The sequence below is a fragment of the Nanorana parkeri genome, unplaced genomic scaffold (assembly GCF_000935625.1).
Source record: "Nanorana parkeri isolate BGI_ZX_2015 unplaced genomic scaffold, ASM93562v1 scaffold69, whole genome shotgun sequence".
Classification (NCBI taxonomy): Eukaryota; Metazoa; Chordata; class Amphibia; order Anura; family Dicroglossidae; genus Nanorana; species Nanorana parkeri.
In genome coordinates this window covers 2,116,818-2,131,747 of record NW_017306337.1, presented here as the reverse complement: position 1 = coordinate 2,131,747, position 14,930 = coordinate 2,116,818, and the positions used below count along the sequence as shown (strand labels likewise).

The 14,930-nt window shown below is 41.0% G+C and overlaps 1 protein-coding gene across 2 annotated transcripts in view; it reads left to right on the top strand.

Annotated features, from left to right (window-relative positions):
• DVL3 (dishevelled segment polarity protein 3) overlaps positions 1-14,600 on the top strand; it is an 80,060-nt gene extending 65,460 nt beyond the window's left edge. Inside the window, exons 7-16 of one of the 2 annotated variants that reach the window (XM_018576541.1) lie at positions 841-910; positions 1,191-1,330; positions 1,757-1,833; positions 2,878-2,945; positions 6,837-6,986; positions 7,538-7,669; positions 10,913-11,080; positions 11,200-11,412; positions 13,434-13,835; positions 14,257-14,600. In XM_018576541.1, the coding sequence (XP_018432043.1) occupies positions 841-910; positions 1,191-1,330; positions 1,757-1,833; positions 2,878-2,945; positions 6,837-6,986; positions 7,538-7,669; positions 10,913-11,080; positions 11,200-11,412; positions 13,434-13,835; positions 14,257-14,288 (1,452 nt within the window). In that variant the 3' untranslated portion in view covers positions 14,289-14,600. Of the gene's footprint in view, positions 1-840; positions 911-1,190; positions 1,331-1,756; positions 1,834-2,877; positions 2,946-6,836; positions 6,987-7,537; positions 7,670-10,912; positions 11,081-11,199; positions 11,413-13,433; positions 13,836-14,253 lie in introns of both variants that reach the window. The other variant, XM_018576542.1, reaches the window with a different exon arrangement.
• Positions 14,601-14,930: the final 330 nt, after the last annotated feature.

Genomic DNA, 14,930 nt, shown 5'->3' with positions numbered 1-14,930 from the left:
GCACCTCATTAAAATGGATGGGGATTACTAGAAGTATGTCGCCTGATTATGTAATAATACATTTTAAATCTTTGGTCATGAAAGGTGTAACTGAGGTTGTGTATGTCCTCTACAGTTTGGCTGGTGGCCTTGGGACTGCACAGGTTATATGTGGCTAAGGGTCCATGCACATATAGCATTTGCGTTTTCCCGTGTGGAAGACCGCTTGGCCACGCACACGCTAAAGTCTTTCATCCACACGGATTCCGCTCGTTTCGGCTATTTTATATAGCCTCGAACATGCGGAATCCGTAAAAAAAACCGTGCTTGGACTATTTTGTGAGCCGCACGGCCACAACAAAAGTCTCAACAATGCACATTTAAAGTGCATTGTTTTTTCTGTTTAGTGTGGCTCCCCGCGTATTTGGCCGTTCGAATACACGTGGACAACCGCTCCTGTTTTGAATGGAGCCTTCGGCTGGATGTAGCCTTTTACATCTTCAGCAATTCTACCAAATTCTCTTTGATATAGAACTTAAACTGTCCAGCCAGCAGTAGGACTACTGGCTTGGGGGATTAGACTGTTATGACCAAGACTTTAAGATTTGAATTGCCCGTGACATTTCAGAATTCTGTCTTCAGCATTATGTTGACCAATTAATAAAGCCACCCTGATTTACATCAGTACATGCAGAGTAAGTGTGTGTTTTTCTGGTTTTGAGCATAAATACTCTTAGGAGAAAGTACTTCACTGAAAGGATGTTTGTGGCATGTTTAAAAAGAAAAATAAACTTCTTTAAAATGGTAGGAATGTAGAAATGTATTGAAACATGTATGGACATTTTTTTTCTCTCTTTCCAGTCGTCGTCCTTCAGCAGCATCACAGATTCAACTATGTCACTGAACATAATTACAGTCACTCTCAATATGGGTGAGTGTGGCATACAGATAGACTTCCTCTTTTCTCCAAGCTGACACCTGTCTGTCCAAAACAGTGCCAATCGTTGGCACACCTTTTACATTCAGATGTGTTGGTGCTGCTGTGTGATCTATCAGTTTGTCCCAAAAACATTTGTAAGCATTTCTTTTCCTGGTCAGAGTTTAAGACACCAGCTTCTGTTTCTGTGTATTTCCCAGATTGATTTTTTTTTTTTTGTGTTCTAATGTTTCCTGGTAATTAATTTACTGTTGTGTATTACCTGTGTAACTAGAAAAATACAACTTTCTGGGCATCAGCATCGTTGGACAAAGTAATGAACGTGGGGATGGGGGAATCTACATTGGGTCAATCATGAAGGGAGGAGCTGTGGCTGCTGATGGAAGAATTGAGCCAGGAGATATGTTACTGCAGGTACTTGTTACATCTAGATTTATCTTGTAGAACTGGGAAAGCAGTATTAAAGAAAACCTGTCAAGAGCTAAATATGTGGGTTACAACTGTTAAACTCTACTGATAAAGTCCATTGCTTGGTTGTCATGGTGATAGTTAGACTTTAGTACTTTGAGTCAATGACCTAGGACGAGTATAGAAGGAAGACATTTAGATTTTTCTGACTCTTATTTGCTATATACTTGCTCTGTGTTAGGGAGATAAAGGTATTAAAGCCTAACAAAGCCAACATGGTATTTTCAGAAGGAGCTTAGTATTTGTAGCCTCTGTTGTTGTTTTTTTGGGGGGGTTTTTAATGACGGGTGTACTTTATTTGAATAACGATTCGATTTCTTGTGAACCTGCAGATTTTAAATTAACCAGTTCCTGCATCTGTGATTTCTGCAGGTCAATGACATTAATTTTGAGAACATGACCAATGATGATGCAGTCAGAGTCCTTAGAGAGATTGTTCACAAACCTGGGTAAGTCTATAAAAAAATGTAATTTAACATATATTTAGGAACTTTACATTACAGCTGGAACTCTCACGCCTTCCTCACAGTGACTCACCTCTGAGTATTGCTGTATTTAGTAATCCTGGGAAAGTGTCTCCCACATAGCACCTGGGAAGTCTGGGAACTAACCTAGGTCCATATGTAAGGTACAATATGTCCATCATAGGGACTGTGTACATTTTCCTGTAGCAGGCTATATTGCATGCAGAGAAGGAGGCAATGTTCTATAGCCGTACAGATTGCGCAGTGGACGGTTACATATATTTTACTGCCACATTACTGGAAGTCACAAACAATGCTTTTCTGATATTTTCTGTACTTAAATAAAAACTAAAGCAGCCATAACATCTAAGTGCTGAAGAGCTGCAGTATATTGCTTTTTTGTTCTTGGGTTTGTCCTCTAATATGCCTTTTGAATTATGTGTTACTCGTGACAGCTATTTTTTGAACTGCACAAAATATTTATTTATTAAAAATGTGTACAATGCCTGACTAAGTACATATGTGCTGCTTTTACAGTCTCAGTTCCTTGAATTTTTTGGTACATGAAATGTATAAAAAGCCATGCAGACTTATCGGCAGAATTGAAATTTGCAAACTGGCGATAAAGGCATCTATCAACATTAGTTGACAGTCTGTTGCCATGGCCATTTTCTTCCGGGTCAATCGACAAGCTTTTGTTCATTGGGCATGTCCAAACAATAGCCACCAGGGCTACGTGGGGGATGTAACAATTGCAGAAAAATTTGCCTGATCCCTGTCGTTTTCCTTCAGGTGCTGAAGGTGTGTGCAGCTATTTGTGTGTAGGGATGTGCTGGCTGATGCAGATTCCTGAGGGTGGATGGATTATACTGGCATACCTGACCATTCTCTCAAGTCTTTGACCAATGTAATACATAAGGAATGGAGAAGGACAGCTAAATGATCGACATTGCAAAGAACATATCATAAATCTGGTGTTCAGAGCTGATATTTGATGATAATGTACACAAACTTATTTTTTATTTACAGGCCAATTACACTTACTGTTGCCAAATGCTGGGATCCTTCTCCACGTGGTTGCTTTACTTTGCCCAGAAGTGAGTTTACAGATATAGCATATTTGTCTTTTGAAAGCTTCTTATTTTTATATCATATTCCACTTATGGAATCACAGAGTTAAATAAGCATCAGCTCCGATCAGCCAGAGACTGCAGTTGGGAATTTTGGAGCAGGAGCAAGACACACCCTCACTTGTCCCACATGCAGATAGGCTGTGCAGTGAGCCTAGCTGTGATGAGGGGCTGCTTGTTGTCACCAGCCTCCATAGTCTTCTACAGATGTATGCATTAGACAGTATTTATCCTGCAGTGTCTGCCCTGTAGGAATATGATGAAAACTGAGGCTGTAGACACACAACAGCTGGTAGTCATCTCCTGGAATAGACAAAGACGCAGTAGGGACCAGGTCTTGTTCTGCTCCACCTAAATCAGTTTTAGATATTTAGAATGGATGACAGGCTTGCCATAATTGCTTAATTATAGTATACAGTAATTCTGATAGAACACACTTTAATACAGAACAGGGCTTTATATCATGTAAATTTACTGTTGAATAAGGACTGCCCTCCATATACACCCTCCTCCTCTTTCTTGAACATTAAACACATACCAGGGAATGCAGCAGCACTGTTCTGCTAGGGTCAGTGCTGCATGGTGTTCACAGCCTTTAGCTCCAGTATACTCTAAAGCAGTGGTTCTCAACTCGTGGGTCGCGACATAAATACACGTTTTTATTTTAATTTTTTTAAATATTTAATTTTTATTCTTTATAAACTTTTTAATTTTTTTTAATTCATTTACTTTCAGCAAAATATATATTGCTGAATACTGCACAAGTTGTTTTGTGTAATTAAAATGTTTCAGAAATGAAATCATTTTTGGGTCACGCCTTAATGACCAAGGAAACATGTGGGTCCCGAGGTTACACAGGTTGAGAACCACTGCTCTAAAGAGGGTACTTTGTGCATGTGCCTGCAATGGCTATTCTTATGAATGGGCATGACTAGTACAGGTTATGGAGTCCATGAGGTAGAGTACACTGGAGCAGGAGGCTGCCCTGGGCAGGCAGGGCAGTGAGGCTGCATCCGACGTTTGCATTTAGTGGCTAAATATGATGAAGGGTGCTCGTGAAAGTACTTTTTTTAACAGTACATTTTTGTTTTAAGCAATTATATATTGTATTATCCACTGCAAATGTATCACTTTATTATTGCTGTATAAATTGCTGTTTTGTTAGATAAAATTCTCCCCACTTTCATTTTAACCCGTTAGTGACGCACTATTTTTTTTTTCATTCCTGGAAACAAGAGCGACTTTGCCATTTTTGCGATGTGTTTGTTTAACCATAATTTTTGGTATATATTCTCCCGTGCCCCTTAAGCTGGCCATACACCTTACAATTTATCTGCAGATTTTCTGTGGTCAGATGGAAAAGGTGCAACAGATTCCTTCATCTACGCTAAACTGTGTGGATGGAGTAATCTCCACCTGGGCCAATCTGTTGCACTTTTTCCATCTGACCACAGAAAATCTGCAGATAATTGTAAGGTGTATGGCCAGCTGTAGGAGAACTATGGGGAAAAGCATTCTCCCCATAGTTCTCCTAAGGGTTCTCCTTTAGTTCTCCTTTTAAAGGACTACACCGCATTTAAAAGAGAATGCCCTTAAAAGAGAAGTTCACTTTACAACAAAGTACACTTATCCTTTTTACCCCTTTTATCCAGAGCTATCAGATTCCACCCTCCACAGGTGTTTATTTACTGAGATCTGCCTATTTTGGCCTTGTTTTACATCCCGTGCCACAATCTTCTTTCTCCTGGCTGTGCAGGCACATTACAACTTCATAAACTTCTATGGGGCTCGTATACCTTAAAATAAAATGAAAACTTTTTATTCAGTATAGTTGTGGGGTCTGGCCTGGGGCTGACCTATATGAATGCTGAAGGTTTATACATTTTAGACTTCACTTTCAGCACCTATTGAGTGTTAATGTCTTCTCAGTTAAGCATTGGAGGGACCGAGGTAGGCATCATTGTTGGGCTGTGCCTAGGGCATCAGTTGCCCTTTAAACAGGCACTGGCTAATTTAGATGGTAATTTGTCAAATGCTGCCTTTTTCCATTCAAATACAGTGCTGCTCAAACAGGTTTTCAAATGGAAAATGCAATTTGAAAACCTGTTTGAGCAGCACTGTATTTGAACATGGAAAGGCTGCATTTGACCATTTTTTTTCCCCTGAGTTTTAAATGCACCTTAATGGGGCATGCTGCATCTGATGCAACACAAAGCAGATCAAAGGTAGCCTTTTGAACCATTATCTACATTAACGGAGAATTATGGGGAGAGTGAAATGCACTCATCCTCATAATTAGAGCCAATGTGCGACACTGCAGCTATCACACCTTGGCTCTATTGATCGAGAACTGAGCAATCACAAACTGCTGATCGCTCCGCTTACAATCTTCTCCCTGCAGAGATAACCCTTCCCCTCTCTGTTCCTCCAGCGCTGACTGGAGGGTCAGATGGGGGAGGGGCAGGCACAACGGGCCATGCCTCTAAAGAGACAGCTGGCTCTGCCCATCAGGCAGCGGGGTGGATCACCACAATATTGTTGTAATCTTTCCGGCTACAGCATAGCTCTGCCCTGTCAGCATATAGCAAGCAATAGCCCGCTATATGCTGAGTTTTGGGTCACAGGAGGACATTAGTAAATGTCCTCCTGTGAACCAAAGGAGAACTTTAGGCAAAAAATGTTTGGCCATAGTACTCCTTTAATGTAATTGAGAGTTTGCCAATGTGTTTTAACATGCGTTTTTAAACGCTGGAAAGACAGAGTCTATCTACCTTAAACCCTCCTTCCAGACAATACACTTTATTAGTGTAGTACATTGTTTCAGAAATTTGTCCCACCAAAACTGCATTTATGTGAGGTTAGTGGCAAAAGCTGCACTGTGGATGGGGCATGAATAGGTTTGGGAGACGCTTCTCTATTGGATGTACTTTCTGTATTACAACTCATAGACTATTGTTCACCAGTGGAAAACGTTTATCATCTCTTGTCTTAGCCAGGGATCCTTACCTGGTATGAATGCTGCCCTCTTCCCGGCTGGTATTTGTTCTGAGGCAAACTCATTACTCTGTGTGAGAATGCAGGCTGCCCCAAAGCTATTATCAAATGCAGCATTTGAGCAATGGCTGCCTCCAGTACAGGTTAAGAGCTATAGCTCAAATGGCTAAGATGACATTTGATGGCTTCCCTTTCACGTACGAGCTTTGCTGGCCTTCAGTGGCTGTCTGAGATACAAAAAAAAAATGGTACAGTTACGATTTATGTGTGGGTACATGCATGTTTGTTTGACACACACTTTTCAACACAGCTATGTAAACAAAGTGTAAATCTTTTAGGCCTTTTACTTTTTTTGTTTACTACTCTTGTTTAAAATCTTGTGTTTTCTGCGTTGATCTGCCCGTTCCTTGTTTGTACTTGCAGTGTGTTTTTAGCTTTTAAGGACTAATGTACACTTATGTTTCTATGTTTCCACATCGACTTGTTTAGATGTAAAAAAAAAACAAAAACACACACTGTTCCCAAACTGAACTTAACAGGTTTCAAAAGCTTGTGTTGGTAGCTTTAATTGCAAACAACTTTTGTCCTGGCTATTCCACACCTAAAATGTTTAAGAGGCAGAGCCCTGGTTACTTTTAGGTTTTGGAAATTAACTTCATCTTGCATCTGCTCCACTCCTTGCACTCATGGTTTTAAAACTTAATTTTAGAAGGTCTTGAGTTTTCTCATTAAACTATTTTGTATTTCAACACTGCCCCTTCACTTCCCACTCTCTCTGCTTAATTAAGTACAAATATCAGTGCTTGCTTCTTTGTTAATGTGTCTTTTACTTGTTTTACATCTTAGCTCTCTCATTACAATTAGGTGAACCAATTCGACCTATTGATCCAGCGGCTTGGATTTCGCACACAGCAGCAATGACCGGCACTTACCCAGCCTATGGAATAAGTCCATCTATGAGTACAATCACGTCAACCAGTTCTTCAATTACAAGCTCTATCCCAGAAACTGAGCGTAAGTAGGAGTGTACAATAACTTTTGGGATGTGTGAAGTCCCTTAAAGTGACCTTAAACCCTCAGATTTTTTAACATAAAACAATACTGTAATCCATGGTTGTTCCCCTTCTCTTTGCTGCTCTTCCTTTTAAATCCTTCACTCTTCTCATGCTGGGCAGAACTTCTGTTTTGCAGCAGACTGCCTCGTCTCTGAAATGGATACATGGTGTCTGTGTGAAGGTTCACAACCTGAGCCAGCACTACAGGAAGAGGCACTCAGCTGCAAAGGGCAGTTCTCCCCAAGCATGAGAAGAGTGAAGGATTTAAAAGGAAGAGCAGCAAAGAGAAGGGGAACAACCATGGATTACAGTATTGTTTTATGTTAAAAAATCGGAGGGTTTAATGTCACTTTAATTGACCATATAGGAAGAATGCATTTCTACAGTTCTAAATTTCTAAATTAAGCATGCTAGAACATTGTTATGCATTGTATCCCTTTTTAAGTGGAGGACTTTCTTTTTAACCTTCCTATGTCACTTATTCATGAGCTGCTTTTTATGTCTTTAAAGGTTTTGATGACTTCCATTTATCCATACATAGTGATATGGTAACTATTGTAAAAGCTATGAGCTCTCCAGAATCTGGCCTTGAAGTACGGGATAGGATGTGGCTTAAGATAACCATTCCCAATGCTTTTATTGGTACGTATAGAAATTCTGCCTATAGTATTGGTTTAAGTAGAAACCTGATCTTGCTTTTTTTTCCCTTCTTCTTTTTAGTATGTGTAAGTTGGCTGCCCACATAAGCTAGAACTAAAACTTCAGGCCAGTGACTAAAATGCGCTTAACATATTGTGAATATTTAATGTGCTGAAGAATTTGTAATTTTTGTCAGCTACTTTTATTGTGTACACACATCTGCTACACTGTAAAGTCAGGATTGTTCCCTAGTGCCTCCTGTGTCGGCTTTACTATTGGCAAGAAATGACTTAGACCTGGTTCACACCTAGGCGTTTTACAGCGCGTTCCTACGCACTGTAAAACGCCCAACATGTGAAAACCAATAACCTAATTCGCATAACCTCATTATTCACAACCGTGACGAAATGGTGGAGATGATGTGGAATCGTTATGGCTAGAACTAGATAGAACTAACCCTAACCGTAAACTTATTGTGGGTGTCTGTTATAAACCTCCAAATATAGGTGAGGCGGCCCACCTACAATCCCAAATAGAAATAGCGGGGAAAGAGGGTAATGTTGTGGTAATGGGAGACTTCAATTAGCCAAATATCAACTGGGCTAATGGAACTTCCAAATCGGCTAAGGCAGCCCGTTTTCTTAATATGTTGCGAGACAATTTCATGGATCAGATGGTTGAGGTCCCGACTAGGGAAAATGCAATCCTAGATCTAATCATCAGCAATAATACGGAGTAAATTGAGGATTTCGTAATTAAGGAGACACTGGGTAATAGTGATCACAAGGTGATTGCTTTCAATATTGGGCGCAAGAAAGGGAAGGGGGATGGGCGGACGAGAAGCCTAAACTTCAGGAAGGCAAACTTTGATAAACTACGCAACATAGTGGGTGAAATCGAATGGGAAGACTTATTTGATAAACTTTGACCAAAAGTGGGACTGTTTCAAGAACAAATGCTATTACCAGGTGTATACCGCTGAGGAACAAAAGTAAAGGATCAAAAACAAAGCCAATATGGCTAAATAAATCGGTAAAACACATTAAGGAAAAAAAGTAGCATTTAGTAATTCTAAAACGGAGGGGACAGTATCTGCATTCCAAAACTACAAAGAATGTAACAAAATATGTAAACTGGCAGTCCGGGCAGCTAAAATTGAATGTGAAAAATATATCGGCAAAGTTTGTTAAAACAACCCTAAAAATGTTTTATCAGTACATAAACAGTAAAAAGGGGAGAAAGGAACAGATAGGCCCAATAAAGGACATAAATGGGTCGTTACTCACAAACGACAGTGAGAGGGCCGAGGCGCTAAACACTTTCTTCTCGTCGGTATTCACCGAGGAAACAGACGGGTTTAATGTAAATGATAAAACACAACATTTAACAAGAAATACACCTCAGTGGTTGACTGAAACTGGGATACAACATAGGCTTAAACTACTAAATGCAAATAAAGCATTAGGACCTGATAATCGACATCCCAAGGTACTCAAGGAACTGAACAAGGAGATAACAAGACCACAAGACCATTGTTCCTCATTTTTAAGGAATCCGTAATGGCTGGTAGAGTGCCAAGCGACTGGAGAAGGGCTAATGTGGTACCAATATTCAAAAAAGGGTCAAAAGGCCAACCGGGGAACAATAGACCAGTTAGTCTGACATGCATAGTGTGTAAACTGTTGGAGGGAATTATTAAGGACTACTTAGTGGAATTCGTTCGGGATCATAGTATAATAAGTGAGGTGCAGCACGGATTTAGGAAGGATCGTTCTTGCCAGACCAACCTGCTGACCTTTTACGAAGAGGTAAGTAACTGGGCAGAGGTCATGAGTGGCGTGCCCCAGGGTTCGGTGCTGGGTCCCATGCTTTTTAACCTATTTATTAATGATATCGGGGAGGGAGTGAGAAGTCATGTTTCAGTGTTGGCTGATGATACGAAAATTGGGAGGTTAGTAGACACAGATTTAGACATTATTAAATTACAGGAGGACCTGGAGAAAATCGGGGAGTGGTCAACTGTATGGCAGATGAAGTTCAATGTCTAATAAATGTACGGTAATGCACCTTGGAGTTAAAAATAGGCAAATGGACTATACACTTATGGGTGTGCCACTAGGGAAGTCTGAAACGGAGAAGGATTTGGGGGTCATTATAGCGCGCAGTGCCAGACTGCTGTAAACAAAGCAAGTAGAGTCCTGTCATGCATTAAGAAGGGAATGTTGCAGGGACAAGTCTATAATTGTGCCACTTTACAGATCGCTGGTTACAGATCACTGGTTCGGCCACATCTGGAGTATGTGGTCCAATTTTGGTCACCAATACTCAGAAAGGATGTCCTTGAGCTGGAAAAAGTCCAGAGGAGGGCAACCAAACTCATTAAGGGGTTCGAGGATCTGAACTATGAAACAAGGTTGTTTAAAATTAAATATGTTCTCGTTGGAGGTTAGGAGATTATAAGGGGGGGACATGATCTTCTTGTTGGCAAGAGGTTAAGGGTGACAGCAACATTATTAACAAACTGTTTACGGTTAGCTCCGTAACAACCAACAACCAAAAATTGGTGGGAAAAAAATGTCAACATACAGGGCGCAAGGGGTTCTTCACAATTAGAGCGGTTAGGATCTGGAACTCGCTGCAGCAGGAAGTGATCTCAGCTAAGAGTGTGAAATCATTCAAGAAACTCCTGGGTGAGTTCCTTGGAGACCGTAACATAAAGGGGTACAGGTACTGCTAAGAGAAAAATCACACATGGTAGCGGTAAAAACACTCGGCCCGAAACGCGAGGCAAACGTGCATATTCCGTAAGCCCAGGTGTGAACCCAGCCTTAGGGAGGTTCTGTTGAACTGAGAAATGGGTGTGCCAACTGCCTGGAAATGGCAGATATAAACCACAAAACTGGCCGTACATATTGTCTGCATTTGTATCTCCCAGAAATACTATGGTATAAACGCCTAGAGACTATCAAAAACGCTCCATATCAGAGAGCGACTTTACAACTTGCATCTAGACTTGGTGACAGGGGATCTGTGTGTGCTCTTGTATCAGTGGAGAATATGGGAACATTTCTTTAAACAAAACTCCTTGTAAAACTGTATTTTTTTTCTCCTAAGTGCACTTAGTACCAATTATTATACCAATAGACTGATGGCTGTTATCATTTTACAGCTTCCTCTCCCAGCAAATATCCAATTTCACTGAATATTGTTTTTCTAATTTTTTTGTCCTAATGTTTTTCATTTCAGGTTCTGATGTGGTAGACTGGCTTTATAACCATGTGGAAGGCTTCACGGATCGGCGGGAAGCGCGGAAATATGCTAGCAACCTCCTTAAAGCCGGATACATTCGCCACACTGTCAATAAAATCACTTTCTCTGAGCAGTGCTACTATATTTTTGGAGATCTTTGCGGCAGTATGTATTATAACTTTATCTTTGTTTGCCATCACTACTTCTAGTACAGTGCCATCTGGTGGGTATATTTTATCACACACCAAAACCTGAATGTAATTACTTTTTTCCTTCCCCCACAGACATGGCAAACCTCTCCCTCAATGACCATGATGGGTCTAGTGGAACATCTGATCAGGACACACTTGCTCCTCTACCGCACCCAGGAGCTGCTCCATGGCCAATGGCATTTCAGTACCAGTATCCATTGCCTCATCCCTACAGCCCACATCCAGGTTTCCCAGATCCTGGTTACACCTATGGTGGTGGTAGTGCTGGCAGCCAACACAGTGAAGGTGGGCATGAATGAAAACACACTTTCTAAAGCGAAAGACTTGCCTACCATGTTAAATTACTTGCAGTGTTAGAGCAATTGCCTTTTGTTGTGTATTCTTAAAGCTGATATAACGGGTAGTAATAATACATAATTAAAGGGTAAGCAAAAACAAAATTAAAAGAAAATCATATTTAGTAAATTTGTACAGTACCTGCTTTTCTCCCCATGTTTAATCCCTTTAAAAACCCTGCAAGTACAGAAAAATAACTGTTGATGTGCCAGAAATGTAGTATTGACAGAATAAGAGTGTATTTCCAGCTCTAAAACCCTAAGCATGTGGTGTCAGCCCTGCCAACTTTATTTCTGATAGATTACAGAAAAAGAGCCTTCTCATCTTTCCTTCTCCCCCTTTTGTGTACAGACAGTGAGCACAGGAAGTTATCAGTTGACAGGATTTCTGACAAAATTACAAGGTGTTTCTCTCTTGTCCCTTGTGGGACACAGAAACTGTTAGACTGGTTATACTGCCGCGTACAGGAGGAATAACTAGCAAAAGTTGGCCAGCACAGGATAACACCACCCACAACCATCATGCCTCAGTATTCTGCTAGTGTCCCTGGGCAAATTGATTTGTTTGGCACCGAGACCCAGGTTGCCCCTAGTTTGGGGGGAAAGGGTGGGGGGTACAGGAAGCTGACTCTAGAAGGTGGTCCTGCCTTTCACCTCAGCCAGGGCACGTTTCACTAGTCCCTCTGTCTGGCCCAGTTCATCAAAAGAAATATAGGATTTTTGTACTTGCTGTAAAATCCTTTTCTCAGAGTTCATTGAGGGACACAGGTCCCACTCCACTGTGTTTTGTTTATTTTTACGCTCTCGGTACTTCTTTGCTACAAAATGGATGCCTGATGGTTATGTGTGGAGCTATCCTGTGCTGGCCAGTGTTTTTAAGTATTGCTATGTCCCTTAGTGGACTCCAAGAGAAGGATTTTACAGCGAATGCCAAAACAAGAGAGTAAATAAAAGAACAAAAGGGAGAAGGTTTTTTCTGTGGCAGTATTATCTTTTCATTTCTTTGCAATCTAAAGACAAAAAGGTTTAAACAAATAAAATGTTCTAGTTTGACCAGTGTTGTAAAACCAACACTAAAACTAGTTTTTTTAAAAGTTTAAGGGACATTTGGCAAACTTTCTGAATAGTCTATGCTTTAAGTATTAATGCCTAGGATTCTTAGTTCCTAGAAAACCATGTCAGAAAGTTGCTTTAGTCAGCCTGAATACATCTGTATATTGTGTTCTGGGATCAACAATGTTTGGTGCCCGGAGAGAGAAAACTGCCTTTTGTGCGTATGCCTATTATAGAGATACTAGTAATGTTTTTGCTCTGTACAAACATGGTACCAATGTACAAAAAGTTCAGTTTTCAGTGACCTGCATATATTCAATTGGTGACACTGGTGTTCACAAGATCCTTTAGGCCCCTTTCACCCTGTCTGATCAGAGCAGTACGGATCGGCTATCACCTCTGTGCCCATCCAGTTTTGTCCTTTATCTTGTGATGGGGGGAAAAACTGAAATGACCGAACCCCATGTCGGTCTATAGGGAGTCGGATGTAAGCGGACAATGATCCGTTGAAAGGGGCTTTAAGAGCAACTTGTGCTAAGGAAGTTGAAGGCTACCATTTGAATATGATAGTTCCCTACCTGTACTGATCCATTGGCTTCAGTACGCAGATCAGAAATCTGACTTTCCAAAACTTCTGTTCGGAAAGCATCACAGTCAGCATTTTCAGAGGATTGTGGCAAAGGCAATCTTCATTGAAGATGGAAGGGTCTGTCTAGAAAGTGTTCTTTTCATCCTTCCCTCTGCACTGGACAGCCCACTGATGTTGCAATAATATTATATTAATGATTAGTAGTGAGTTAGTGCAGCCTCCATATTTACCCGTTACAGGTAGCTGTCTGTTTTTGTGAAACGGTCAAGATTTTACTTTGCTTCAAGCTAATTTTCCGTGTTAATTTCTTTGTTTTTTTGGCTTCCCAGGTAGTAGAAGTAGTGGTTCCAACCGCAGTAGTACAGAAAAAAGAAAAGACAAAGACACAAAGGCTGGAGAAACGAAATCTGGAGGGAGTGGAAGTGAATCAGACCACACTACACGGAGCAGTATGCGCCGAGAAAGAGCAGCAAGTGAACGTTCAGTGCCAGCTAGTGAACATAGCCACAGGAGCCACCACTCCATTGCACACAGCATCCGGAGCCACCACACACACCAATCTTATGGTCCCCCAGGTGTACCCCCACTCTATGGCCCTCCAATGATGATGATGCCGGCACCTCCCCCAATGATGGGGCCACCAGGAGCCCCACCCAGCCGTGATTTAGCCTCCGTCCCACCTGAACTCACCGCTAGTAGACAGTCTTTCCGCATGGCCATGGGCAACCCTAGTGAGTTCTTTGTGGATGTTATGTGAGCAAACTTTACAACTTTGACCTTGTTTTTAGCAGTTTGTGTTTATATGAGAATTTTCCTAATTATTATTTACATCTTGATACTAAGAACCGAAATGGGGAGGTCAATCCAGTCCCAATGAGCTGTGTGTGTGATGCTCGCACGGATCCTCTCACCTGCCACTAATCCATGCACCTAATCTCTCAGACCCTGCTCCAGACTGTGTGTTTGTACAGAGGGAGGAGGCTGGCCGCATTCTTGCCTTGTTGCTTGGCTTTTGTAACCGATTGATTTTAACAAATTAATATTGCATCCTAAAGAAAAAAGGCCTCAGTAGTGGAATGGATCTACTTTTAATTTACATCTTATTTTATCAGTATTTTTTTTTTTACCATTGTGTTTTCTTTTATCAAGCAGCCAAGAATTCGGGGGTCTTTGACTTTCTCTGAGCTATCTGCCAGGGAAAGTGCATGATCCTCAGTCGGAGGGTATCCCTTCGCATCTCATGGCGTCATTGTGTAGAGGAGAAAAGTCTGTTCAAAAGAAGATATTGCTTTTTAAGTAGAAGACGACTGATGGGAACGAAGCACCACAAGCCTTATACATTTACAACAATGAATGTGTCTTCTTATGTTTTTTTTTTTTTTTTTTTTTTAGTCCAGTTCGAGTGCCATGAATTTTCATATAAACTGATATTGAACCAGCCACATACACTTTAATTCTATTATAGATCTGCTCTCACAGCTCCTTTTTTGATTTTAGAAAAGGTACATATTTTTGACATGTAGTTGGGATCTTAAGCTGCAGTTTTGTAAGTCATTTAGCCAGGCCTGCAACTTTGGACTTCTTGTTAATATTGTGTTGCACAAACTGGCAGGGGAAAGGTCGCCTCTTCTTTCCAGGAGTGGGGGGGGGGGGGGGGGTGTCCTGTTGCTTTTACACTACAATGTTCTTGCTTTACACAGGCCTTCTCTTGTCTCCTGGTGGAGATGTTCCAGGAATGGTGCTAGTATATTTGTTTTTTCACTAATGATATATTTCTTCCTCTGCCGGTCGCCCCCAGAACACTAAATAAAAAGGCACAATCTGGG